Genomic DNA, 27,704 nt, shown 5'->3' with positions numbered 1-27,704 from the left:
CTGGCAGGAATAGTCAATGCCCCAGAAGATAGGCTCAAGATTCAAAAAGCTCTCGACAGAGTTGAACATTGGCCTCTATCTAACAAAATGAAATTCAATGGTGAGAAATATTGATTTACTTAAGCAAGAAAAAACAAATGCACAGTTATAGAATACAGGTGAAACTCGAAAAATTAGAATATCGTGCAAAAGTTCATTTATTTCAGTAATGCAACTTAAAAGGTAAAACTAATATATGAGATAGATTCATTACATGCAAAGCAAGATAGTTCAAGCCATGATTTGTCATAATTGTGATGATTATGGCTTACAGCTCATCTCTGGCTGGGGAATTCTGGGAGTTGAAGTCCGGACATCTTCAAGTTGCCAAGGTTGAGAAACACTGATCTAGGCTAAGGGCTTTCTCTGTCATTGCATCTGCTCTGTGGAACATCTTACCCACCCCCCTTGTGTGAAGTCAGCCCCAACCCTCCTGACCTTCTGGAAGAGCCTAAAGACCAGGCTCTGCCAGTTAGCTTGGGCTCCAAAGGGGGAGCATCACAGTGGAGGTGGTTGATTGATTAACAATAGATCCCATTTCCCACCCATTCTGCTCCCACCTTCCCAATCATTAACTGAGCAGTAGTGTTTTAAATTTTGTATCAACTTATTTATGTTTTTAATTTATACATTTTTATTTTTTATGATTGTAAGCTGTCCTCCAGAGTTACTCTGAGGTAAGATGGGCAGCCTATACATTTTTATAAACAATAATTATAATAATAAAAATCCAGCATTTGGCATGTAAGTATTATTGGGTTTTTTCCTCCCAGCAGAGGGCAGTATGAAACAGGTGTTCTGTGTTCTTAGTTTAGTTCTTATGCTGAGAGCTACATGCAGACATACATTTACAATTTTGAGGCTGAACTTTACCTTTAAGACAGAATTTACACTGAAAGTTCTGACAACATAATTCACATTAGAAGCAGCACAAATACTAAATACTTTCATTGTATCTTCCATCTTAGCATCTTCCATCGTATATTTTATGCACAGGCAAAAGTACAGGGATAGCTGAAGTTTCAGTTTGTCACAACTGCTGACTGATGCCATGACTTTATAATTGTTTTCTTTTTTTTCTTGGCTCCTTAATACATTTTCCTGAATACTGATGTGAATGCCAACTGCTGACACAATCCCTACAGATGTTAGAAGTGTTTTGTTCTTCCTGAATGCTATAATATCCTGTCCTGTTTGAGAAGGAGGAGGAGGAGGAGGAGGAGGAAGAGGAGGAGGAGGAGGAAGAAGAAGAAGAAGAAGAAGAAGAAGAAGAAGAAGAAGAAGAAGAAGAAGAAGAAGAAGAAGAAGAAGAAGAAGAAGAGGTGTTCTAAACAGATCTTCTGTTTAAAGAGAATGCCATGGAAATCAGAATCAGAATAATATGAACAATGCAAGATCCATACTTTGGCTCTGCTCTTCCGTTACTAGTGTTTAAATACAACAGAAGAAAATGGTTGCATGTATAATGAATGGAAGACAAAAACAGCAACAACCTAGTTAAATCAAACCAGAGGGTATGCCCAGGTGCCACCATGAAAACTCTTAATATTCTCAATCCCTCAAAGTTAATTGTCAATAATGTCTAATTTTTCTTTTCTTTTGATTTGCCTGTTATTTTTATTCCTCCCATTGTTTATTTACTGGTGATCACCAGAAGCATGAACAGCATCCTGCACATTTAGGGAAGAGAGCACCAAATACCTTTGTTTGTGGGGGAAACACTGCCTGCTAATGATCACAAATGCAAAGCAAGGCTGTAAATGGCTGTAAATAGAGGAGTGTGTATTAGAACACTGGGTACCAGGTGGAGCAATGTCTCATTGACTTGAGCAATATATATATATTTTATAGTAAATACTTGCTGATTAATAGTTTCTGAAAGTTTCCAAGTTAGGAATGGTGACATTTTCCTCTATTTATTGTTAATGGATGTTGTCCCCAATGGACAATGGAAAGCCTAACTAACTACTTTAATTGACAGGAGAGACTACCAAGCACCTCTTATCTGAGCTGAACAGGTAGAGGACTTGGATTGTAAAACTAGTAAGATGTAGGTTGAAAGACAGATAAGCTTCTACTTTTGAATAATCTATCAACCATATCCAAATGTCTTATGAATGAAGTATTTTGATCTTAGAAAAAAAATGAAGGATTAGACTATCAGGTGGCAGGAAAACTTCTGCATCAATAAAGAAAAAAAAACACCAAACCAAATATAATAACAATAAAACCACCAGATAAAGCTCAGTCAGACTGTTTTTGTTATAAATATTCATAACCACTAAATATGTTGGTTCTACTAAATTTATAAAAAATAAAACTAATTATCATATTGATCTAAATTCTTGGATTTACAATCCACCTAGAGGGCATACGTTCTGGAAGGTTATTCTAAAAAGCTATTCTAGTTTGGGAAAAGCAACTCTATGAAGTTTTTTGTGGGGGCATGTGTAAATAAACCCCTATGCATATATTTTCCAGAAATAAGGATGGTGACAAATTATGGATTAGTATACTCAGAATTGTTAAAGATCCATTCTTCTGTCATAACTAATCTATATGCATCACAAATGCTGTTATTCTCGCAACCTATCCCAAATTGAGGCAGGCATTTCCTTCAGATTTACCAAAAAAATTAATCATATAATATTTGTATTATCAACGTTCACATTTAAGCAACAGAAACTAACAGTAGGTAGTTCTTGACTTACAATCATTCATTTAGTGACTGTTACAATAGTACTGAAAAAAGTGACTTATGACCCCATGGTCACATGATCAAAATTCAGTCACTTGGTAACTGGCATAGGTTTATAACAGTTGCACTACCCTGGGGTCATTTGATCCCATTTGTAACCTTCCCAGCCGGCTTCTGACAAGCAAGGTCAATGGGAGAAGCTGGATTCACTTAATAACTGTGGGATTACTTAACAACTGCAGTGATTCGCTTAACTGTGGTAAAAAGTTTGTAAAATGGGGCAAAATTCACTTAACTTTCTTGATTAGCAGCAGAAATTTTGAGCTCAATTATGCTCATATGTAGAGGACTACTTATAGTTGAAATGTACATCATATAGCTGTATATATTCTTATATGCAACCATAATGAATACAGAAACCTTGAACAAAGATTAAAAAGAGAGATTTTATCCAGATCAGTTATCAAAAAAAATTATTCCCTTCATTAAGACAACATTATCTGTAAGTAGTGTGTATATGAGTGTGGTTATGTATATGTGAGATAATTAGCAGGCCAGTAAGATGCAGATGGTGATGAAATGCTAGGAGAATTTGAAATGATGAAAAAAATCAAGACGAATATCACTGGAGCATATCAATGAGATGTCAAGGGAGATAATACTAGCTTCTCCTGATATTCGTAATTTATCTAAATGCCTATAGTTCCTGTTCTGTTTCAAATAGAAATGATTTTAATGGCAAAGTGCATAATTAACAAATTGGGGCTACCAATTGCATTTTTATCTCAAATATTGGAATACTTTTAGTTTGCTACATTAACAGAATAATAAAAAAACAGAACTGATTGAGCTATGTAAAATGAAGCTAACAATAACGGTGAGAAAGTGATCATTACAGGAAAAAAAAGCTGTATATTTTTCCCAGTAATTTTTCAGCTTATGCTGTGTCACAACTAACATTCCAAGAAAGCCATGACCAATTATACCCTCTATAGCTTTTTATGCAAATTAAGTTAACATTAGTTATACAATGGAGACTAATAAACTATTTTTATTAGTAGATTTAAATACTGTCAAAAAGAAAACAGTTCATGAAACAGGTTAAATACTGTATAAGATCATAATTCATTAAAACATATATACATTCTTTTCCTAACAGGAAAATGCTTGGATTAAATAATACTTGGCAACTGTACTCCCAAGCTTAATTTGAGTAAAACTGAAAAAAATCCAGGAATCAAGGTTAAATTACTTATACATACATTACTTCTAATTTAGAAAAGTGATGGGAGAATATTTTGGCTGGAAGGATATCCAGAGGGAAAATGCCTATATATCTGGCTAGCATGTTTTGTTATTCTCCTGATTAAGTTCATAACCTCTTGATGCTTTTCATGAAAAATGAATAAGCGTGTGTGCAATTCCCCAAGTAATGTTGAGTCAGTTTGCCAGCATTGATATTAGCAAGATAAGTACTAAGTATAATAATAACTTCCATTAGGACATAAGGTTATATCTCACTTTTCTTGATGGAAGTGATATTTACCGAATCTAACTAACCATAAAATGTTTCTTAAAATGAAAGAAATCCCAATTGATTATCCGATTCTGTTTATTCACCATCTGGGAACTGTTTGCAATTGAAAACATTTTTAAAAGGTTACCACATATTACACAAATTCTACCACAGAAATGCCAACAATAACCCTCCTTCCTACTCTCATATAACATTTTGTAAATATAATCCTGGGCAACAAATCCCCAAATTTCTAAGCCCAGGAACATCTGTACATCATTAAAATATTTTATTAGTTCAGTTTGTTTGGATTCTATCACTGAAACAAAGCCCAGATTTAAAAAAATTAATAGATGCACAAGCAGAGGTTACTGAAATGTAAATTGATGCAAATGTTTGTGAATTTAAATTCAACAAAACCTATGCCAAAATCTCATTTGATCCAACATTTTATTATTTGGCTTTGAAGATGAAGTTTGGTTTCTTAAATGCTCACGAGAATTAACCCAGAGAAAGTTAATGCTGAAATGACCTTAAGTAATTTTATTGAATGAATACATCTTATTGAATATTGAAAAGTAGAAAATGTAATTGCAATTGCATAGAATTGTTAATTGTATGAAATATGGCATGATACCCTCACTTAGACATGATCTTTTGCCACCATTAGTTTAAATATCACAAGAGAAGTGAAAGTGCTTAATATTCACTAAACATTACATAAGATGAACTATGTAATAGAGAATTTATGCAATAAATCATGATATAGAATAGTGATGGTCAACAGTAACCTTGGTGTTTTATAAGCCTCACTTACACAAACAGAGACATCCCTCTAACCATTTGCCAAGTGAGTCTCCATTTTTTAGGTAGCCTGAGTAGGCTGGTGTTGAGCCAAGGTTTTTTGGCACCCTATGTCAGTATATCTCCCTCATGAGCAATCCGGAATACACAGGAGACTTTGGAAGTTGGCAGATTACTGAGTTTCAGTGGTTCAGCAGGTCTGCTACAAGATTAAGTTCTATGTCCATTGCGTTGTGACTGGCAAAGGCTGGAGGCCTCTCTTTGTATAGCTATTTCTTTCTTTCTGGTGTGTGTGTCCTGATATCATGTAGCATGTACTACAGAAAGTTGGAGTAGAGTAGAGTAGAGTAGAGTAAAGTATAGAGTAAGTAGACTAGGATAGGATAGGATAGAATTATTTATTGGCCAAGTGTGATTGGCACACAAGGAATTTGTCTCCGCATAAGTTCTCACTGTACATACAAACAACAGTGTAATATAATCATAAGATACCAATAGGAGAAGGTAATACAAAAGATGAAAAGGATAATAGTAATACAGCCATACTACATGAGTAAATATCACATATAAGACAGTACTGTGGTAATCAGGTGTTCCACAGAGTGATGGCATGAGGGAATATTCCCATTCTTGCACAAAACTTGTGATTTGCTAAACGTAAAAAAGTACTGGATTCAGAGTCTCAATCTTGAATAAGTGTGCCTGAACGATTTGCATCTGTGCATAGCTGCATATTTCCCACTATTCCTGAAAATATTCCAGGTGACTGCAGATAAAGGGAAAGAGAACACTTGATTCTTCCAGCTCCAGGGGCCACACACTCAGGACACTGATAGGCAGATCATTTTCCTGCTGTTATATGATATGGAGATGGAAGGATGTCCTAGAATTCTTCAATCATTGCTCATTGCTCTGGGTCGGTAGCAACACTGGTCTGTCCTGTTTCTGAGTGCTCTACCAATGTACTTTCCTTCAATGGAAGGACAGAAAGAAGTGTCCCTAGTACGTAACTCAGAATTTCTCTGGATTCCATTGCATATTCTCCCAAGTGAACAATTCTAAAAACTGGGAGAAGGATTTTCCTTAATACTCACACATTTCCCTGTGATTAAGTCTTGATTCATTACTTTGGCCATACTGAATTTGTTATGTACTCTGGTCTGTTACAATTAGCTAATGATGATGAGGAGGAGTAGGATCATTGAGTAGTATCAATATAGAGTTCTTGGTGTTCTCTGAACTTGGTTGTTTTCTTGCAGATGTTTCATTACCATCATCAGACCAACAAGATTCAGTTTGCTAGCTATTTACAGTATATATAGTAGCTTGCACCATCAATCTTAGTGTAGATATTCCTTAATGGTCCTTGCATTAGGATATTATTTTCTTTCCCTGATTGTTTAATTGGTGCTGTTTTCCAATATACCACTCCACCTTTCACTGATAATCTAGCTTGGGGGGAAATGTCTGTGAGGAAACAAACTCAGAGAACACCAAGAATCCAAAATTCCAACTCTGAGCTACATATAGTATCTTCTATTAACAATACATATCACAAGTATAATTTCATCATGTGCTGAGTTATGGCACAAATGAAAAGTTCTCCACTTTTACATAACCCACATTGTAAATACAGTATATCTTAAGAAAAAGAAGCTTGCCAATGTATAAACTAGAGTCTTTCCTGATCTAACACTCTCCATTTGTGTTACTAATTGTCAGCTAGCATCTGAAGAATATGAAGTTAGGGAAGGCTATTCTAATTTATGGCATATGTAATATGACAAAATACAACTTCAAATATTACTATCAGAATGTAACATTATAAAATAACAACAGTAACAAAAACAACTATAACAACAATCCATTTCAACATTTACCATATAAACCAACCAAGACAAAGCCTTTTGAATAATATTTACCATGTTCAAAAGTAAGCAATTCCAAAATGCTATATATTTAACCTTAGAATTAAAATATTTAGAAACAATTATTGCTTCCATATTAAGCAGCATAGACCATACTGATTGAATTAGAATCAGTTGGTTTAGATCAAGATGTGGCAATCACAATTCAAACAGCCTGCATATATATTTCTATAAACATACAGTAGTTACTCCATGAATTAAATACTTGTGAGCAGACATAGCAAAAGATACTCTTTGGGTTACTGGAATGGTTAGCAATAAATATTAAGATGTAAGATTGCAGCCTCATTAAACATGCTTTTCATTAATTTAATTCCTAGTTTTCAAACATCTTAATGAGGAATTTTAGTTATCTGTTAGTTTGCACTGTGTATTATATTTAAAATATCAGTAATAATAACATTTGTGGATTTTGGAACAAATACTTTATTCACATGTGTAACAACTCTCATGTTACTTGTATATGTGCTGATGAAATTACAAGGATAGTGAAAAAAATCCACTCATTTCCACATTGGGTTTAGAAGCTTGTAAATATTATAATTTAAGCAACAAAAATAAATGTGCGTATTTATTTTCACTGAATCCCCAATCCCCAAAATAAAAATACTGTATCAACATAAGGAAAAATTTCTCCCCTCTTTATTCTATATTAAACTTTGAGTTAAACAATATCTCTAAGAAAAGGAACCCAGTATTAGGAATTTATTATTGGGATGGGGGTAATTTATTACTTATTATTGGTGATTCCCAAGTCAAGAACAGGTGCCCACCATCTTCCTGGCACCTTCTTCAATGGCTCAGCTATTATGGATGCTAGAAGACATCTGTGAAAACTATTGGACAACTTCAAAGAAGAAACAAAAAAAATGTGCTCAACAGCAAGTTGTTTGGGTATTTTCTTGCCCTGGGTATGAGAAAATACCTTAAAGGCAAATGCACCTATCTGATCATCAGTTGCATGACATGCAAGAGATCAAGGCAAGCCATAGTCAACCATGAGGCAAAGCAGATACACTGCAGACTCATAGTTTCCAATCTGGGAGACGTCTCTTGAACAAAATGCTCGTCTTGTCATTCTTAAAAGCATCTTATTACACTTAACAAAAGCATGCTAGAATTAAAGAATAAATATTTTACAGAATTATTTATTATATATAAAAATGGATCAATTTTACTCACTGGTCTTTCATGTTCAAGGATTGAAGACTTTCCTGGTTCATATTCAAAAATGCTTCTTGGTTCTGAACGGAATTTGCGAGTATCTACTTTTCTATCAGGAGGCTCCCACTCATTTCTAAAAATAAAAATAAATTGACAAGTGATCTAACACCCAATGCATGCATCACAGAGTTTTCTAAGAACAAATTAATGGATTTTAAAATAAAATAAAACTGGAACAAAAATTTCCATCACAATAGTGATTCTCCTGATTTTGAATGGAATTTCTAAGATTACCACAAAAAAAATTACATTCCATATCAAAATAAGTAATAATGTTATAATTAAAATCAAAAGGCAAAAAGCTACTGTTTTTACTAAATAAAAACTGAAAGCTGGATGAGTAAGATTTATCTATCTAGGTTTGAGTCATTCTTTGTCTATGATAATAAAGGAGTGAGATGAAGTGGTGATGAATAAAGTTTTCTGGCAGCTAGGGGTTTTGCACATGTGGTAGTAGGCAATGACCATCTGTTTGTAAAATTGGGCCATAAGGACCAGCTGAGGGTTTAGTCTGCATGTCACCCACATGCTGCTTGTCATACACCCTTGCTTGGCTCCTAGAATAGTCCTGATACCTCCCCAACTGATAGAATAAAGGGTTTTTAAATTCTTTATATTATGTTTGGCTCTGAGTAGAGTTCAGGAGTTTCTGGCCTTCCTGACCTACATGGCAATCATGGGGATGTCCTGAGTGATCTGCAGCTCCATGAACATAGGTAATCACCCATTACAACTACCTTTCTTTTACACGAGTTGTATCATGATTGAATTGCATCATGAATGGAAGACATATTTTTTTTTTTTGCTGCAGTTAGATCATTTCTCAATCATGCAGATGAAAAGGCCCATTAAATTTGTGTACTCTGGTGTCTTCTGGATCCAAATGGATTCCAGCAGGTGATGGAGATTTCCGTAACCTTCTTAGACAACTCATTTGATTCCTTGGTTTAGGTCTGGAATATAAAGATGACAGGGATGCTAGGCCAATTATTCCCAGGTAGTCTCTCATTGTAAATCTTGAGTTGTTCTGGGAAATGAAGTAGCAGAATGAATATCTAGAGCACTAGTAGTCAAAGGTTAGAAGTGAATATATTTATGATGACATAATGATAAGGGTAGCAAAGGGCTCTTTCTTTGTCATGTTCTCTGCTTTGGCACACAATGCTCCAACAACTTTGTTTAGGAAGAACTGCTCCCTTCTTTGAGGCAAAAATTGGCCAAACATGCCCATAGGCTATTATGAGGATTTGCGGGCATGGTATGATAACAGTACTTGTAATATTGATTAGAGCCATCACATATATACATAACACTGAACTGGGGGATCCCCATTAGCTACCAATAGGCTTCTGAGAACAATTCAAAGTACTAGTATTGACCTTAAAAATTCTCCATTGCTTAGCTACTGGATATGTATAGGATCACCTATTTTAAATAGACTCCATCTTCCAGTTTGCTAATCTTGGGTAGGGATGCTGAAGGTTCTTCCCCCATGTAAGATCCAGAAAATGGTTCATCAATGGAATAAGCTGCCAATCTGAAATCCTGATGGCTCACTACTACCGACTTTAGAAAAGTCTTTAAAACAGTTTTCAGAACAGCATTCATTTAAGATATATAATCAATATACCCATACATTTTCTAATAACAATTCATAATACAGCTACATGGTTTTAAATAAGATTATTTTTGTTTTACACTGTTTCTATATTACTATTATATTTATTATTCTTAATTATATAGCACCATGATTGCACTGGAAATTGGCAATATATAAAAAGTCAGTCAGTCAGTCAGTCAGTCAACCAACCAACCAACCAACCAACCAACCAACCAACCAACCAACCAACCGCTTCCATGAAAAGTCATGCTGTATCCCTGAATACAAAATGAAACACTGACATAATGGCTCTCACACTAGTATTAAATCTGCCACTTCTGGATTAATTGTATAAAGTAATGCATAGCTTACTTTTCTGGGGCAGATCTTTGCCAAGGACGAACGGGTGGTACTGGAGGTGGTGGAGGTGAAGAGACTTTAAAGGCTTCAGTGCCATTGTCAGAAGTACTTTTTGTCAGTGGCCTGTATGTCTGAGTCTTTGCAACAGGATGTGCTTGAGCAGAGAATGACGGATTGAAGTTACCTAGGCAAAGACAAAGCAAAATCACAAAGGATCTAAATATTAGTACTAGACAGAGGTAGACACACACACACACTACAGAGCAATGTTGTGTAGGGTTAAGGAATGGGTAGACCAGGATGTAGTTCTCCCTTAGGCATGGAAGCTGAGTGAGAGAATTTGGGTCAGTCACCCTCTTTCTCAGCTTTAGACTGAGTACATTAAAGACACCTGTCTAGCAACTCTTACAGGACTACTGTGTTATATTATGATCCATAGCCTTCAATGAAGAGGCCTTCATCTTGAAGTGGATTGATTCAACCTAATAAACACATACACACATTGTCCATTCAAATATGGATTGAGGAAAAGGAGCCTTCCTACCATCCCCAAAAATTCTGTGGCTGAATAAAAGGAAGTATCCTGCATTATTCAATACTAGTTTTGGATAGAAGCTAGTGGCCTTAATTCAGATCTCTTTTGTCATTTTGGTATAAAATGTGACTCTCCTGGATAATGTTGATTGTACATTTAATAGGAAAATAAAGTTGCTTATATTTTTTCATTATCTTTGAAATAAGTGGTTTATAACTTGTAGTTATAACTTGCCCTCTCTTGAGCATCAGAAATCATGAAGACCAATTAGTATTAATACATGCATACTCTGTTGCTGGGGTTCATACAATTGTCCTTCTGTATCATCCTGAAATTCTAAGATTAAACTGGGGAGATCGATTCAGTATTTATCCACATAGCGATCTCTCTTGTTGAATCAGGATTAGTATTTGAGAAAAGACTTGTAGAGCAAGTAGAACTATAGATGAGCAAGAATATATGCTGTTGTGTCTGTAACTTTTTCCCTTTTCTGTAGTTTAAAGATAGCTTGTTAAGAACAAACAGGAAAAAAAAAACAAATGCACTGATGAAAAATGAAACTTGTTTGAACTATGAGATCAATGGAAATAATTAATGAAGGTCTCTTAAGGTTAGCATGGCTCTGGACTGTTACTCAAAATTCAAAAGGACACAAACTGATCTACATTTATATATTTGCTTGCAAATCCATGCTTTATTAACATTGTTAAAAGCCTTACTTATTAGTAATAATTATTAATTTAAAATATTATTCAGGAATATCACACTGGATGAAAAATTCTTTTTTTGTGCAAACAAATACAATATGCACCATAAAGTTAAAACTGAAATGACATTTGAATTATAGGCTATGACCTATGATAAAATGCATTTTGCATCATTCTGAATCTAGGAATAACATTCATATTTCAAAAAGGCTTCATGTTATTCATAGGAAACTTAAAATATTTTCACAATTTTTCTAATGTATTCTTACCATATTGTTCTTGCCAGTGAAATGGATGGGTCTATTTATGGTAGATTTGATTTTTTTTAGGTTACAGATTTTGTTTTGGAATCTGATGAAAATTAGAGCTTTCAATGCTCATGCTCTTTCTTCAAAGTGGGGCAGGATAATATGCTTTTATGGGTTGTGAACATCTTTTATGTTGCGCATAGAAACAAAGCAGTACCCTACAATGCTGCTACCTAGAATGCAAGATGTTACGGGAAAGTTGCTGCAGGTAACATGCTTTCAGACTCTGCGGTAATCAGTTATTTTATGATGTTACTGTGCATTCAAGTGTTTTCCACTCTAACATAAAAGTTGTCCAACCAATACAAATTAATAATACATATTGGATTATTTATGAAAAGAACCATTAATTGATATATGGAAAATAATGAAACAAAACCCAAATATAGAGGTTAAATAGATAAAATGAGTTATGAATAAAGTATGGGATTATGTTGCTGGCACTAAAAAGAAAAGACCCATTGAAAGGAAGGAGTAATTCCTACCAGTATTATATGCATATGAAGTATTATACATGTCAGTGTCATCATCTACAAAAAGAAAGACAAATGTTATAGCAGTGAAATATCTGTCAATTTATCCACAGTAAGGCAGTTTTAAACTCTCTCCTTTGATAAATGTTTATTATTTGTAGTGTTATTTATTTGTGTGATATAGCACTAGAGCTGTACTCACTCAGAATTCAAATTAAGATGCCACAAATGAACTCTAACAAATATGCAGAAAGAACCTTTAATTTCTTTCCATCACTGAAGCAGCTAAAGTCATTTATTGCCTTGGTAAACAATAGCAATGGGAATCAAACCTTACTAATTCCAAGGAATGCAAATGAAAATGTGCTTTGTTGGATCTCTTCAGTACCCTCATATTAAGCCCTTCACTCTCTTCTTCTTGAAAAGACCACTAAGTAGGGGGTTTTCTCTAACAGGAAAAAAATAGAGAACTGTGTTTAAGAGACTTACTGGATTAAAGATGCAGTACATAGACATTACATATCACGGCATCTAAGAGACTCTCAAATAATTTCTGTTGTCCAATCCAGGCAGCGAAGGAGTTACTAAGAGTTCCCATCCCCTTGGTTGGGCAGTAGGTGAGGATCTAGTTGAATGTATGAGAACTCCCTGTTATGGAACAGCCTGTTCCTAAGGCAAGAGTAATCCTAACTCTTGTGGTTTTCCAGAAATGGTTTCTTCCAGGGGCCTTTGAGAATTGTTGATTGTTCATTGGTACCTATATTAATCCATTCTATAGAACAGTTAGTTCTACACTCTTTTCAATGTCATAAGACATCCAGAGTTGTGCAGGAGCAGGCAACCATGAAAATGGAAATTATAATAGTACTAATAAAAATAAAGGATCAAACACAAATAAAAATGGGAAATGTTATTTATGATTGTAATTATTATCATAATTAATTATTGGGTAGTAATGTTTCCTTTTTTATGTTTTTATTAGCTATAATAATCAGCCTAACATTCCTCTGGATTGAGGTGGGGTGAATCACAACAATAAATAAACAATACAAGAAGCATCTATTAAAAATTCTAATCTGTTAGCAAGGCTACAAAAAAGGAAGAAAGAAAAAAAGAAATTATACATACCGGGCTTATGAACCATATGAATTTGCTTAAACATTGTCTTATACCAATCCTTTGGCCTGTCAACAGTCTAAAAAGAAATTAAAATTTAAACAATTAGCAGACAATCAGTACAAAAGCCAGAGTGCTAACAAAGTAGGAAACTATTTATTTAATTATTATCAGATTTATATTGCCGTCCAACTCACACATACTGTAGGTGATTCATGGCAACTTACGAATTTTTTAAAATCCACCATATAATAAACATCCATAAAATATCTCACCTACCACGTCAGCAACCACACAGTCAAATCAGCCCTTTATTGGCTTCATCTTCATTTGTGGTTCTCAAGCTTCTCACTAACAAAACCACATTTTCAGGGCTTTTAGGAAAAGCAGCACAGTAGGAGCCAACTATATCTTGGGGAAAATGATGTTCCATAAATAAGGGGCCACTACTGAGAAGGCCCTTTTTTTTATCTCACCAGACACATATCCCTAACTGATGGAATGTATAACGTGCCCTGCCTTCCTAATGTGGAGGGCCAGGGGAATGTTTTAGAGGAGAGGTGGTCCTTCAAATAGCCTGGTCCCAAGTCATATAGGGCTTTAAAAGCACGCTGAATTGTAGCCAGATGCAGATTGGCAGCCAGTGCAGCTCCCGCAGAAGAGGTGCAAGTCTAGGATTGTGCAAAAGTATTTGAGTTTCATTCTGAATTAATTGAAGCTTCCAAATACTCTTCAAGAGCAGCCCCATATTGAGCATATTACAGTAGTCCAGACATGAGCTAAGTGGGTGATTAATAAAATATAAGCAAAGTGGTTTGTTTAGACTCTTAATGAGTCCCCCTAAATAGTTAACATGTTTTGCTTACTTTAGTTGAAATGATGCAATATACTCATTATACACAAAATAAAAATATGGTGGGAAAAGATTCTGGTCAGATAAAATAAATAAGGTGTCAGTATCCATCATCAGATTCCATGAATCTGAAGACCATTACTATTATTAGGAGTTAATCTTATTCACTGATGCATGCAACTGAATTGCATTCAACTAGATTCAAATCGTTAGGCATATTTTTTGTAATAAAAGACTAGATGCTACTGTCATATTATCTGAGAGTGTAACAAGAAAAAGAGCAAGTGCCATTTGAGGGTCTAATGCAATATATATCTGACATTGAATGCTGATGATTAATCCGAAATGGTACCGTTAACAGAAACATTTTATTCTCAATAGAGTTTTTCTTCCTTGCCTACATTTTTCTGGTAACAGTCTATAATCAAGTAATCTTTTGTCAAAGTAGGAGCCTAATTTTCATTGGCCAAAAGCCCATTTAAAAAAAAAACACCCAGAAAAGCTGGCTATAATATTTCAACATTACTTACATCAAAAAAATCCAGATAGACCAAGTTTACTTATTCACAAATAAAATGTTTATTTTTCATCCAGATAATCACATGGCTGAAAATGAAGCCAATGGACTGAATTATATGATTGAAACACATACAGGTAGCCAATTGATATACAACAATTGATCCCAGAATTTATGTGGCTAAGTGAAAAATTTGTTAAGTGAGTTTTGCCCCATTTTATGACTTTTCTTGCCACAGTTGTTAAGTGAATCACTGCAGTTGTTAATTTAGTATCACAGTTGTTAAATGAATGCCTACCCCATTGACTTTGCTTGTCAGGAGGTCACAAAAGGGGATGACCCCAGGACACTGCAAGCGTCATAAATATGAACCAGTTGTCAAGCATCTGAATGTAAATCATATGACCATGGCGATTCTGCAACTTTTTTCAGTGATGTTGTAACTTTGAATGGACATCAAATGGACTGTTGTAACTATAACTGTTGTAAGTCTACCTGTACATCACCAACTATGCAGACTATGTGGACAAAATCCTTTTCTTAATAAAAATCTAGTTCAAGTAAATGTCTTTTATTCTTTTTCGGAATTAGGCAGATCCAACATTTGTATTACAAAGAATAGCATTACTCCATTAAAACTGGATAGTTTATAGAATGTATTACAATTCTAGTAATCAAATGTTGAAATTTTATATAAGACAAGATAAGAAGCTAAGCTATATATAGATTTAACTTGATTTTATTCTATTGAATGCAATATACATAAAATAGTTTTTAGTCCAAGGAATACAGAAACAGGGAAGTGGTAGAGAACATAAATCCAGAGACAGTGTCAGCAATACTGCTTTTTAAACTTATAGTAAGAAAAGCATATTATTGCTGAGGATGGTCTCAACATTAGAGTTTGGGCAACACCCAATTTTCTCCTAAACAGAGTCCATAACTGGCAACAATACACATGGGTTTTTCATATTTTCTAAATGGACATTAGTGTCATGTTCCTGTTGGAGCCTAGGTCCAAGGAGGAGGACAAGATGGAGCCATGGCCAATGGAAGAGGATGGTGCAGCCTCACTCGCCCCAGAAGAATGACCGAGGAACAGGACAAGGTAGTCCCAGGTCCCTCGGGCCTTGGAAGAATTTCCAGCTATGGAGAAAGGACACAGGACAACTGAGTGAGGGGGAATGAGGGAGAAAGAGTAGACAGTGGAGCAGAGGAGCGACACAGAAGAACAATTCCACCCCCTATCCTCGAACATGGAGAATGGACAGGAGATGGGATCAGCACAGGGTGAACAGATGACTTGGGAAGAGAGCGTCGCACATCTCATGACAAGGCTCACCTGGAGAATAAGATTTAAAGAGAAACCATGGGGAGGAGCACTTGTCAGGAACAAGCATTGCCTTTTTCCAGCCGCATTTGCTGTTACTGACATCTTGCCACTTTGCCTAGCTTTGCTTTGCCTAGTCTGGTTGTAGTCAAGTAGTCAATGACACAGCTCTGCTTCAGGTTGTGCTGCAGCCCAGTGACCCTTTGTGTGATGAAGACTCCCTGAAACCAGGTTTCCTGAACTCTGTCTGCTCTCAGAACTGGTTGCTCCTCTGGACTCACAGCAGCCAGGAACTAGTAGAAGTGCATGTATGCGCTTGGAGAGTTGCTCTTGGACTTACAATGAAGTAAGGGGGAGAGGGGAATTGCACCAATAAAAGGGACTTCATTCTGGCTGTGTTGCTTTTGTGCTCAGCCCCAGGTCATTACAATTATTTTCCACATAGGTGATTAAATTGTGAGCCAGTTCTTTAAAATTATGGGTAATCCAAAGGATTAGCCCATCATTTCTTATCTAGTTCCTTTCTACTGTGCTTCCTCAGGGGAGAAATTCACAGGTGGAAAGACCTATCATAATGCTAGAGAAAGACATTCCTGTATATTCCCAGAAAGACATCTTCTCATTTGCAAGGGATGTGGTGGCTTTATGATCAGCAAGCCTGAGTTTGAGACCGAGGTACTGCATGGAAGGGTGAGTTACACCCATTCACTCCAGCTCCTGCCCACCTAACAGTTTGAAAGCGTGTAAAAATGAGAGTAGATAAATAGGTACCACTTTGATGGGAGCCCCACATGGAGACAGAAGAGGGGAGTCCCCATTAGACGTCCCCCAGAGAAGGGTGACATCACCAGCTAATACCTTTCAACCTCTGCTGCCAAATGCCTACTGTCTTAGAAGCTGTAGACTCCTAGCTTTCTGTACATCACCATACACTAAATAATAAATAATAATGCCATCCACCTTGTTTTCTCCTGCCCTGGTGCAAGACAGGAGAAAGAGCTGGTGCTTAAGAAGTACTTATCAGACTTTGGTTACCAAGCAGATTTATGACTGCATAATCTTACCATAATCTGTCTAAAACACACACAAAAATTTCTAGGAAACCATATATTTAAACCAGATTAACAGATTAACAAATTAACAGAGTTGGAAGGGACTTTGTAGATCATCTAGTCCAACCCGCCAGTGGTGGGTTCTGGATCCTGTTGCTACCGGTATGGTGTAATGGGGTCCAGCGTCCACCACATGAATGCGTGCAACACGTGCATGCGTCCTTACCTCCGGCAATGCTCCGTGACACCTCTGCGACGCTCCAGTGTGCACGGAAGCCCCGAAGGGCTCAAATACTGGTAAGGAGCACAGGCGGGTGGGTGGGCCCTCCGGAGCACCCTACCGGAACGGTACTGAGGGCGTACTGGGGCATACTGGTCATAACCCACCACTGCCCCCTGCTCAAGCAGAAGATCCTACACCATTTCTGACAAATGGCAGAACCCAACTATATCCACATCCTTATTATTTAATGCCCATAATTTTCTTGAAAGTGTATCATCTTTTCTTTGAAAGCTCATCAGGGTGAGGCAAAATTACAACAAACAAGAGCAAAACAACAAAAGGCTGGTGCTAGCAAGTGTAGTTTTAAGAAAACACACTTTGTAAAGTATTGTGTTTGGAAACAAACCCATCTCTTCTCTTAAACACATGCTAATAGATGGTTAATCATGGTTAAAACAGTGTAATTTTCCAAAATATTGGGTGGTGATATTCAGTATTTCATTGGATTGATCATTTGATTAATAAAAACAAGTAAACAAATGCAAAACCATGTACAACTAGCATCACTGTAAATGATACAACATTATCTTGTAGTATGATGTAAATATGCCACACCAATGCCTCTATTCTCTTCCTAGGAATAGATTAATCACCGCACATGATGAAAAACATACAGGGCATAATTTTATTAAATGCAAATCATGCATGCATCTGTTCTATAAAACTTACTATTAGCTGTTCTGCATATCTCACTATTTGATACTGTCCTTTAAAAATGCATTCTAATATTTTTATTTACAAAAGCTTCTACATCTGAAATGATTTATCCATACATCTACAGAACCTAATTCAACACTTTTACTATGTAATAAGAAATCTAGAAATTATATTATAATAACTATCTTTATATACACAAATTAGTTTCTATTGTACTCAGAATATATTTTAATACTCACACTGTTTTGAACCCCCAAAATACAGAAATAAAATTATATGAAGTCTAGATATGAAAAATTCAAAAGACCAATGTTTTATATAGCTAGCAAGTTGAAATCTATATTTTCCAAAACAGCTTTCAAGATATAATATTTTCATACTTTGTAGTACTTTCAGTGGGCAATTATTAATAAGTCAATAAGACAATTCTTATATTGGATTATTTTAAGTAGGATTTAATATAACTGCTAACATTTCTCAACCTATAATATTTTATTTCCATCCTCCAAAGGCTAATAGGGTGCTGGGCTGCTTAAACTCTTGGAAAGTGATCAGAATTCCTAAATGGGTAGACATTACATCTTACAAAAATATCTTTCCAAACCCTTGGCTGAAAGATACTTTTGTTCAGCAAAGGGCACAATATAGAGTAGTCAACTTTGCTACAGTACTAAAACTTCCCGTTCTTGCACCTAACTTTTACTTGATGAAGCCAAAACCTTTAATCTCATACTTTATTGCAGAAGTCAACATGCTTAAAATGTGGCTTCTTTTCATTTAGAGTTCTGTGTTTGGGCAAAGGTACAAAAGAATAAATATGTGTGATTATGAAGTGCACAGAAGTGCACCATACTATGCTTGTCCACATGAACTGAACATATAAATTACTTTAGGCATTCAAATTATTGGAAAGTCTAGGCCAGTGATGGCTAATCTTTTTGTCGAGGCATGCCAAAAGCATGGAGGGGGAGGAGTGTGGGGGGTGTCACGCATGCAGGTGCCCACACCCATAATGCAATACCCTCTCCCTGTGCATGCACGCACAACCCCCCTGCACACGTGCACAGACCTCACTGAAGCCTTCGGACTTTGGGGAGGCTCGTCCTGAAGTCTGGGAAGGGCAAAAAATGCCCCCAACATGCAACCGGAAGTTCAGGAATTGACTTCCGGGTTGCCCATTGGGCTGTTTTTCTGCCTCCAGACACTTCAGGAGGCTTCCTTGAAGTCTCCATGGGGGCAGGGGAGGGGGCGAAACAGCCAAACGTGCAAACCGGAAGTCTGTTCCTGAACTTCCGGTTTGTGTGCTGGGCAGTTTTTCTTTCCCCTTCCTTCATGAAATCCTGCGGAGGGCAAAAAATGGCCAAAAATCAAGACCGAAAATTAGCTGGCCAGCACACGCATGCGTGCTGGAGCTGACAGGGCAATGCCTTGTGTGCCCTCAGAAATTGCTCCGCATGCCGCCTGTGGCACGCATGCCATAGAATCACCATTACGGGTCTAGACCAAGACTGTTGTGACATTCTGAGCTTTGCTTTACTCCACTAAGTCTACTTCGAAAAACACACAGGTATTCCTGTAACTGTTAAAATCATTAGATCAATAACATGTTGAAACAAATGCCATTATTTCAGGTGTAATAGGTTTAGTTCTTAATAGACTGGTTAGTATTTAGGGATTATAAATTTTCCTATCACTGGTACTTCTAGTGATAATGAGTCTCATGCAGTTGGGAGGAATCATGAGGCTATTTCAGCGCAAGACACCAATGTCCTAAGCATCCTCAGATATAATTTTTTTTTATACTAAATCTGAGAATCTTGGAATGAATGAAGAAAGGCTACAGGTAAATCCTCGTTAGCTGGAAAGCATAGTCATTGCAGCAACTAACAAAAACAACTTCGACGTCAATTAAGGGCCACTTTCAAAGTTACTTTTAAAACAGCAAAGAGCACTTTGTCATTCTATGAGTCATCGAGGCACATTATAAGAATGATAAAAAGTATATTAATTTCCCAGCAAAGGAGAGTATTTATCATAACTGAGCTTCAACAGAATACTGCATACATATTTAATGAAAGGGTCACATAGAACATTTGATTTTAAAATGATACACTTCTATTTTCTTCTATTTTGAGTGCAATGGAATAACTCATTTAGATTGCAGCAGTTATCCATTAGCTTAGCTATTTACTTATACATTTTATCAATCCACCTTTCTTCTACCAAGCTGCACTTCGAGGTGGATATATTTCCCTAAAATAAGTTTTAAAATGGTAGATACATTAAACTTTGTTAGGTGACATATTTGTAAATAAATATAAATATCTACTGCAACTGAAACACTACTACTACTTGCATATTTACTTTATCTGAATCTTAAGGTGAATTTGTATGTATTCCATTTTTAAAACAATTTTGTAAATAGATCAAAATTGTGCACGAAATATAATTCTTTACTGTTCTTATCTGCAGTTGTTCTGAGATATAAAACATTTATTTCCAAGCACGCTTTTCCAAGAATAAGCTCTCATAAATCTAGAAGAGTGACTTCTGAACATAGAATTGAAGAGAACACAATGAAACATCTATCCAATGGGGACATTTTTTTCCCCAAAATGCTAACCAAAATGAGATATTATTACAAATGTTAGACAACCAAGAAAATTTGATTTGAAAGATTTTAATATATAGCTAGCTGTGTGCCAAATCCATTAGATATGAATTGGAAGAATTTAATCCATGTGTCAATATAAATAGCCATTCTATATAATCAAGCCGTGGCTTCAAAAAATCATCATGATCGCCTACATATCTTTAAAGAAATCATACTTAAGGGAAGCAAGGATTTAAATCTCACCATTTTTACTTTTTAAAACATATCTCATCTTACCTGATCAAAACTTCTCCATCAATTCCTTCCCCCCTTTTGCCCGCCCCAACTTAATCTCCACTGAAGCCATTGGCAGGCAAGCTACTCCCACTCCTTCCGTAGCACAGTGTTGCTCAAAGAGTCACCTGAAATCTGCAAGGCTTTACTGCTTTCATTCCTGATCCTCCTTGTTCTTTTATCCCTTTTGTTGAGAAGATTGGCAAACTGTTCTTTCTACCAGTTGCAGCAGCTACTGCTGCTGCCTGTCCCAGACGAAAAGGGTTGCTGGAGCAGCAGCGTGGAAAAAATGCTTCAGCCTAACTGAAAACAAAACACTTCACTGTGGCATCCTAAAAGCACTCAAGCACTAACTAGTGGCAAGTGTTCAACATTGACCTGAAAATGTACTTTCCTCTCTACTTCATTCCATGTCAGCAAAGCAGAGAGCCCAGTTCTGTTCTATGCTTCCCGGCACTACAGCTAAGTCAGAGACTATTTAGTAGGAGGATGTTTACATTCTTTCATTCATTTTATTTCTGTTCACTCATAAACGGAAGGGGTGACAGGATATATTAGAGCATCTTGATAAAAGTGGCAGTAAATGCCAAACTTTGAACAAGTTGAATAAGTTTTAAAAGAGGTTGAAAAAACGGAGCAAACAATTTTTTCCCTAACAATGGTGTAGTGGAGATGGCAACTAAATTAAAACAGGGCTTTCCTGGTATGCCTGTCTCTTTCCCCATAGTGACTCTGATTGCGCATATTTTAATTCATGTTATATAAAGCCAGGAAGAATGTGAAAAAGCCATAATCAACAAAACATTCATTGTATGAAGTGCACACACACAAAAACACACACACACACATTTCCTACCGTTCTAATTGCTGTTGGAATTCCTGATTCATCAACTGGCCCAATTCCTGCATAATGTGGTGCTTTAATGACTGTGACTTTCTTTTCTTCCTCTGAAGTCCTACAGATCGGTATGGTGGTGGTGGTCGTGCTGCTGCTGCTGTCACCGCCACCAACAGAGTGTGCATGCTGTGAGTACATCTCTGTGGATTCTACAAAGATAATAGAAGGCTGTACAACTGTAGAACTGCCCTGCTTTGCCTGCATATTCAAAAATGCATTTTCACAAGGCATACAGACACATACAGATGATCTTCTCTGTACTACTAGACGGAAAGCAGCACTAGAACGCAGCAGATCTTAGCTCTCCAGGTCTTTTGCTTCAGATGCTGGAAGGCTTCTACAAATCAGAGCAGATGATTTGGGCTGCGAATGTCAGGATGACCACCAGGTAGCAACAAAGAGATAATCTTGTGAGATATCTTGTGGCCACCCAGATTTTTGCAGCCTGAAACTGGCAACCTTAAATTCATAACACCACTGCTTTATTTAATCACAAAACACAATTGGCTGCATCCTAAATCCATAAGTCATTATTTACAAATCATAATGGTTAGACCCAGCATAAATTCTGGACAGATGGAAATTTGAATAGTAGGAAAGGGAAGACATTTTATAATTATAAAGTCTTAATAATGAAACTTTACTTTGAACAGAAATCTCAACAGGCAGAGCAGTTGCTACTAAGGGTTGTTGAAAATAGTTTACTTAATTATCACATTATTGAAATTACACATCTCCCTCACAGGGGGACTCTTGGCAAGTAAAAAATATTAAATCCCTCCCTGTGTTTCTCTCACTAATTTTTTAAAATACAAAATCAAATCTAAGTTAAGTCACATATTCTCACAGAAAATTTTCAAAATTGCAAAATAGATTTGATCAAAGGCAAAATGTCAACACTCTCATTTTACAGATGACTAAGACTAAATACTAAGACCAATCAGTATAGAAACAGCCATTGTAGTCTATTGTTAATGTTCAGATTTAATTGTACTATAATTATTCAATATTTGAAATCTGAGTTATCTTGTTGATCTACGGCAGGATCACTCATAGTTCTAAAGGAAACCCAATCTATTTATCTTATTTGAAGGATGTGATATTTAATTAATGTTTATAGTTGAACTATTAAATTAATAGTAATTCTATTAATATATGACATCAGATCTTTTGTTTATTAAAATTTGCAAACCATAAATAAGATAGCTAGGAGCATATATGGTAAAGCAGTTTAGGTTTAGCATGGATAAAATATCTAGATATCTGGGATTTTCTCCAAATATGCATAATACTAAATTTAGAGAGAGAGAAAAAGGAATGTATTTCTACAGCCCAAAAATAGCAAAAACTGTGTGCCTTCATCATAAGAGCTTAAGGCATAACCAGACATAACATCAAGTGTACAAGTTCAATTAATCTATAGCCTTTTAAAAATATAAATATAATCTGCAGAGAGATAGAAAAAGCATTTTCAGAAGCTGAGGGGATAATTTAATCTTCACTTTATCATAACTGTAGCAAAAACAACAACAACTCTGAAACCTTGTTCATAACAGGAAGCTTATTTATAAACCTTTCATTACATCTGTACTATATTCTGACATACGTATATCTCTAAATATATATATATAGAGCTAAATAGCTTGAAATAGATCTATACTAGTCTTCCTTTATTTATTTATCAGCACAAATAAAAAACATATATATATATATATATATATATATATATATATATATATATATATATATATATATATATATATATATATATACATACATACATATTTCAAATGTTTCTTACTATATTTAAAACTCTAAATTATAATGCATAAAAGGGAGGAGGAGATTAAAATACAAAAACAAACTCAAAAGGCATGAGGATCTCAAATCTAACTTCGTGAATGTTCAATGAGGTACAGCAGAATATGGATTTAGAGCAGGATTTCTCAGCCTTGGACATTTCAAGATGTGTGGACTTCAACTCCCATAATTCCCCAACTCTGGGAGTTGAAGACCACACATTTTAAAATGGCCAAGGTTGGGAAACCCTGATTTAGAGGATAAAAACTGACAGTTGAGTGGAACACCACATGGAACTGCAGCAGATGGAGCAGAAAGCGGTGGAAAAAATGTTCTCTTTGGTCATGTTCTCATTTGTGCACTCACAACACAAGCATGCCTTTTTCACCTTTTAAAAAAAATATCAAAATATTTTCTCTTTTCTCTGACTCACATTGAAAGACAGAAATCAGGTAAATTTTGTTACCAATTGCTTTGGAAAGAAGAGAGGTGAATGACAATGATTGGGAACAATGGCAGTAAGCAAGATGGGAATTGCTAGATGTTATGCTTGTTTGGTTTGACTTAGAGATGATGGAGAACATTTTAATTTAGCAGTGGTAAATGACTCAAAGTATGAGTAAACTGGACTGTTTTGAAATATTCCCAAGAATGAAGGAATGTAAAAGTTTATGAACAAACCTGCTTTTTTTTGGTGAAAGTTCTACTGGATATCACCTAATAGTTTGCATATTTCCCAAATAATAAAAAAAGGATTTTAAAAAGAGGAAAACATCATCATTATGGTAGAGTTTGGGGATAGGGTACAGCAATCGATGGAGGGAATATTAAAAGAAATGTAATATTAAAAGGATTCAATAGAATGAAATTGCTAGACATGCAAATATGCATAGTTCATATTACAATGTTTTGTGGCATGGACTCCGTAGCTTTACTTAAACAATCTAAATATGTTGCACTTGATTTAAGTTTAGCTTTATGAAGAAATATTTAATCCAATTGAAATAATTATTTTCAACAATTAAAAAACAACAATTGGACAACAGTTGTCATACATTCATAAAGGATACATGGGCCTATAATCTTAATTTACACTGTGGTGGCATGGATACAATGTGATATATTTAAAAGTTTCACACAAGCAATATGCTTCCACTCTCACTGACCAAATTTACATATTCTTAGTTCCAAATGATCTAGATAGACTTTCTTTACAGGGAGTTTTGTAGAAAAATATTCTGGCTGCTACAAAAACATGCTGTCAAATTTTCTTGTTCAGAAGGCCAGTATTCTTAAGTCATTTAGAAGCTAAGAAAAAAGCGGCAGTGTGTGGGTTGTTTCTGCTACCATTATCAGTATGTGGGATGGTAAAATAGCAACAAAAGCTGGAACCTATTTTGAGAAAAGTGAATGATGAAGCATTGTGTGTGTGGTGGAATTCTGGTATAATTTCAGTTTACATTCTTATTAATCAGTGAATAATGCTTATGGATTTAAAGAAAGGGTCATTTTTATTTGCATTCCAAACTCACCCATAGTCCTGCTCTGTTGCAGGAGAGAGGAGCTTGAAGTGAATGAGACTGGTGGAGAGTATGCCAGAGAAGGGGAGAAAGGCCTTTGAAAGTAACTCATTGGGCTGGTTGCCAAGCTAGAATTCCCATTCACTGTTATCTGAGCCTGAGAGGAAAGAAACAAAACAAAAACAAAATCCCAAAATCATCTCTAGTCATATGCAATACACCTCTGAAGTCTGAAATCCACCATCAACATAAACGATGAAGGAGAGAATGGTAACATTCATAACAGCAGCCAGTTTTCCAGTGTTTAGCTACAATCCGTAATCATTCCTAGAATTATGGGGAAATTAGTTTGTTATATGTGGAGTCCTACTTTTTATCAAAAGCTCATGACACTTTACAGAGGAATTAGATAGATCTCTCTTTGTTTTATCTTAGAGCAAGAATTGTGCAAGAGTCTGGTATGTGGGAGACCAACTAGCCCACAGTTTCTCAATAAGTTTCTATGGCTGAGAGCAGAGTCGAACCTAGATCTTCTCAGTTTTAATATAACACCTTAATCACTGGTTACCTTAGGTTTCACAAAGGCCTCAGTTAAAATAGCATTTGAACAACTGCTTACAAAATGAAGGGGATAGTCAAAATTGTCCTGAAGATCTAATTTTTGTTTTCTCTATACCTGACTCCTACTATTATTCATTTGGAGTCCTCTAACCCAAAATACCAAATCTAATAACCAAATTTCTTTCAAGTGACAAAAATCAGTAACTATTGAAATCTGTGAACAATATGTACCTTTTATAAGAATGTATATACTGTCCGCTGAATTATGTTAATATTTCTACTATTTTCTTTTGAAAGAGTACCACCATTTTAGATATGCTTCCATTTCTTATGATTACATTGCTGCAACTTTTTCAACATTAATGGGTTGCTATTTGTTTTTTTAAAAAAATCCAGACAAGCTTTGGGCCTCAACATTCTTTTAAAAAACAGGAAGAATTGAAGGAAGATTACTTTGAGTGATGTGTCACTTTGCTCTTCATTTTTATCTGTGTGGACTGAACTTTAGTATGTTACATCATAAGGAGGAATTACAGCAGTTATGTAGGTATTTAAATTTTCCAATGTAAATATACTTCATTGGAAGCAATTGCCTCTACTCTCGATTATTTTGGTAAATGATGGACGTTGTTCTACAAATACTAGGCTAACCTACAAACTTTCAAGGATCCATATTATGTTATGGTCTTTGGTTAATACTGTTTTAATGTATGATGGGTCATTTAAAATGTAAACTTCTGTCAATTTGAATAATTTATTTTATTAAATATAATACTGGTCATTGTCAAAAACAGGATATTGGCCATGACATCTTTCTGTTTTGTGTTTTACTATTATAATAAATTTATTTGCTGCATTGCAACATAACAGGCACAGCTTTGATTGAACCAGCATATTGACTTTCTCACTTTATCCTGCATAGACTCCTGTTTAGGCACTACTTTATACCAACCACACAGCTGTCATCTATAAAATACACAGAACACCTGCAAGTTATAGGAATAAATGGATCCTATGCTCAAGTTGTTATTCTAACCTGGGAACAATTTTTTTAACCCACTTATTGGATATATCTCAGCTTTTTCTCAGTTTGATGATAGGATAAATTTATTTATCGTCCATTTAGGATTTTTTGCTTTTAGTTAAGAATTTGAGCTTTTAGTCTCTTATCTTCCTTCATTTTAAAATACAGTATATAATAAAATAACTCACATGCACTGCAGAAATTGAATTGTAAAATTATGATTTAATTTCTCTGTCTCTTTCTCTCTCTTTGACACACACATATGCACACACACACACACACACACACACACACACACACACAAGCACACATACAACAGGGCAGGGTTAGTTTAGGGGGGAAATTTGACTTAAAATCAATTTTATGCAATCAGTGATTACACCTAATAGTTATCAAAGTGTGTATATTTGTGTTCTTCAAATATTTTAAATTCCATTGTAGGGGCATATACAGATTTCTCACTTTTTTCTCATTTGTTTGCAATTTGCCTAAATATTCTGTACATATAAGCTAGCATCATGCTGTGGACATGCTTATATTCTAAACACGATTCCTCTTTAATATGAGGGACTGAAGAATTATAAACAATAGATTTAGTGAGGATAGTTGAAGCAATTGGAGCAAGGGTGTGCTGCGGTGAAAATATGACACTGAAATGTAGACACAATGACAAACCTCTCATGCTCATTCCAGGCAGACCCCATCTGGCAAGAGGCCCAATTGATATTCCCACCTGCCCCTTCTTGCATTACCTATTGCTCCTTCTAGCCAAAGCCAATTTTCCAAACATTAATGCCCTGAAGGAGGAGGCAAGGCAAGCTGGTAATTTTTGAACCTTAAACTGGCAAGGAAGAAAGTCGGGTATGGGAGGGAAAGAAAAACCAGGATACTTTGGTTTTTGGAGTGGGAAGAGTTCCCACCAACAGAAAACTAAACCCCACAGCTCAAAACCATAATTGCAGCAATTTTCTGAATCAGGTCCCAAACAGATTAATTATGGAAGCTAATAAGCTT

General features: G+C 35.6%; 1 protein-coding gene across 15 annotated transcripts in view; it reads right to left on the bottom strand.

Moving 5' to 3' along the window:
* SORBS2 (sorbin and SH3 domain containing 2) overlaps positions 1-27,704 on the bottom strand; it is a 189,742-nt gene that overhangs the window by 45,170 nt on the left and 116,868 nt on the right. For all 15 annotated transcript variants that reach the window (XM_087724498.1, XM_087724501.1, XM_087724505.1 and 12 more), the window contains 6 exons: positions 25,118-25,262; positions 21,744-21,934; positions 13,321-13,387; positions 12,205-12,249; positions 10,182-10,353; positions 8,168-8,282 (listed from right to left, as the gene is read on the bottom strand). In XM_087724498.1, coding sequence (XP_087580624.1) covers positions 8,168-8,282; positions 10,182-10,353; positions 12,205-12,249; positions 13,321-13,387; positions 21,744-21,934; positions 25,118-25,262 — 735 coding nt within the window. The remainder of the gene's footprint in view (positions 1-8,167; positions 8,283-10,181; positions 10,354-12,204; positions 12,250-13,320; positions 13,388-21,743; positions 21,935-25,117; positions 25,263-27,704) is intronic.

This window comes from Thamnophis sirtalis, unplaced genomic scaffold (assembly GCF_051295495.1).
Source record: "Thamnophis sirtalis isolate CommonGarterSnake01/CBP01778 unplaced genomic scaffold, rThaSir2_p1.2 scaffold_10, whole genome shotgun sequence".
Lineage (NCBI taxonomy): Eukaryota > Metazoa > Chordata > Lepidosauria > Squamata > Natricidae > Thamnophis > Thamnophis sirtalis.
Note: the sequence above shows the minus strand (reverse complement) of the source record. Positions and strands in the feature narration are given on the sequence as shown.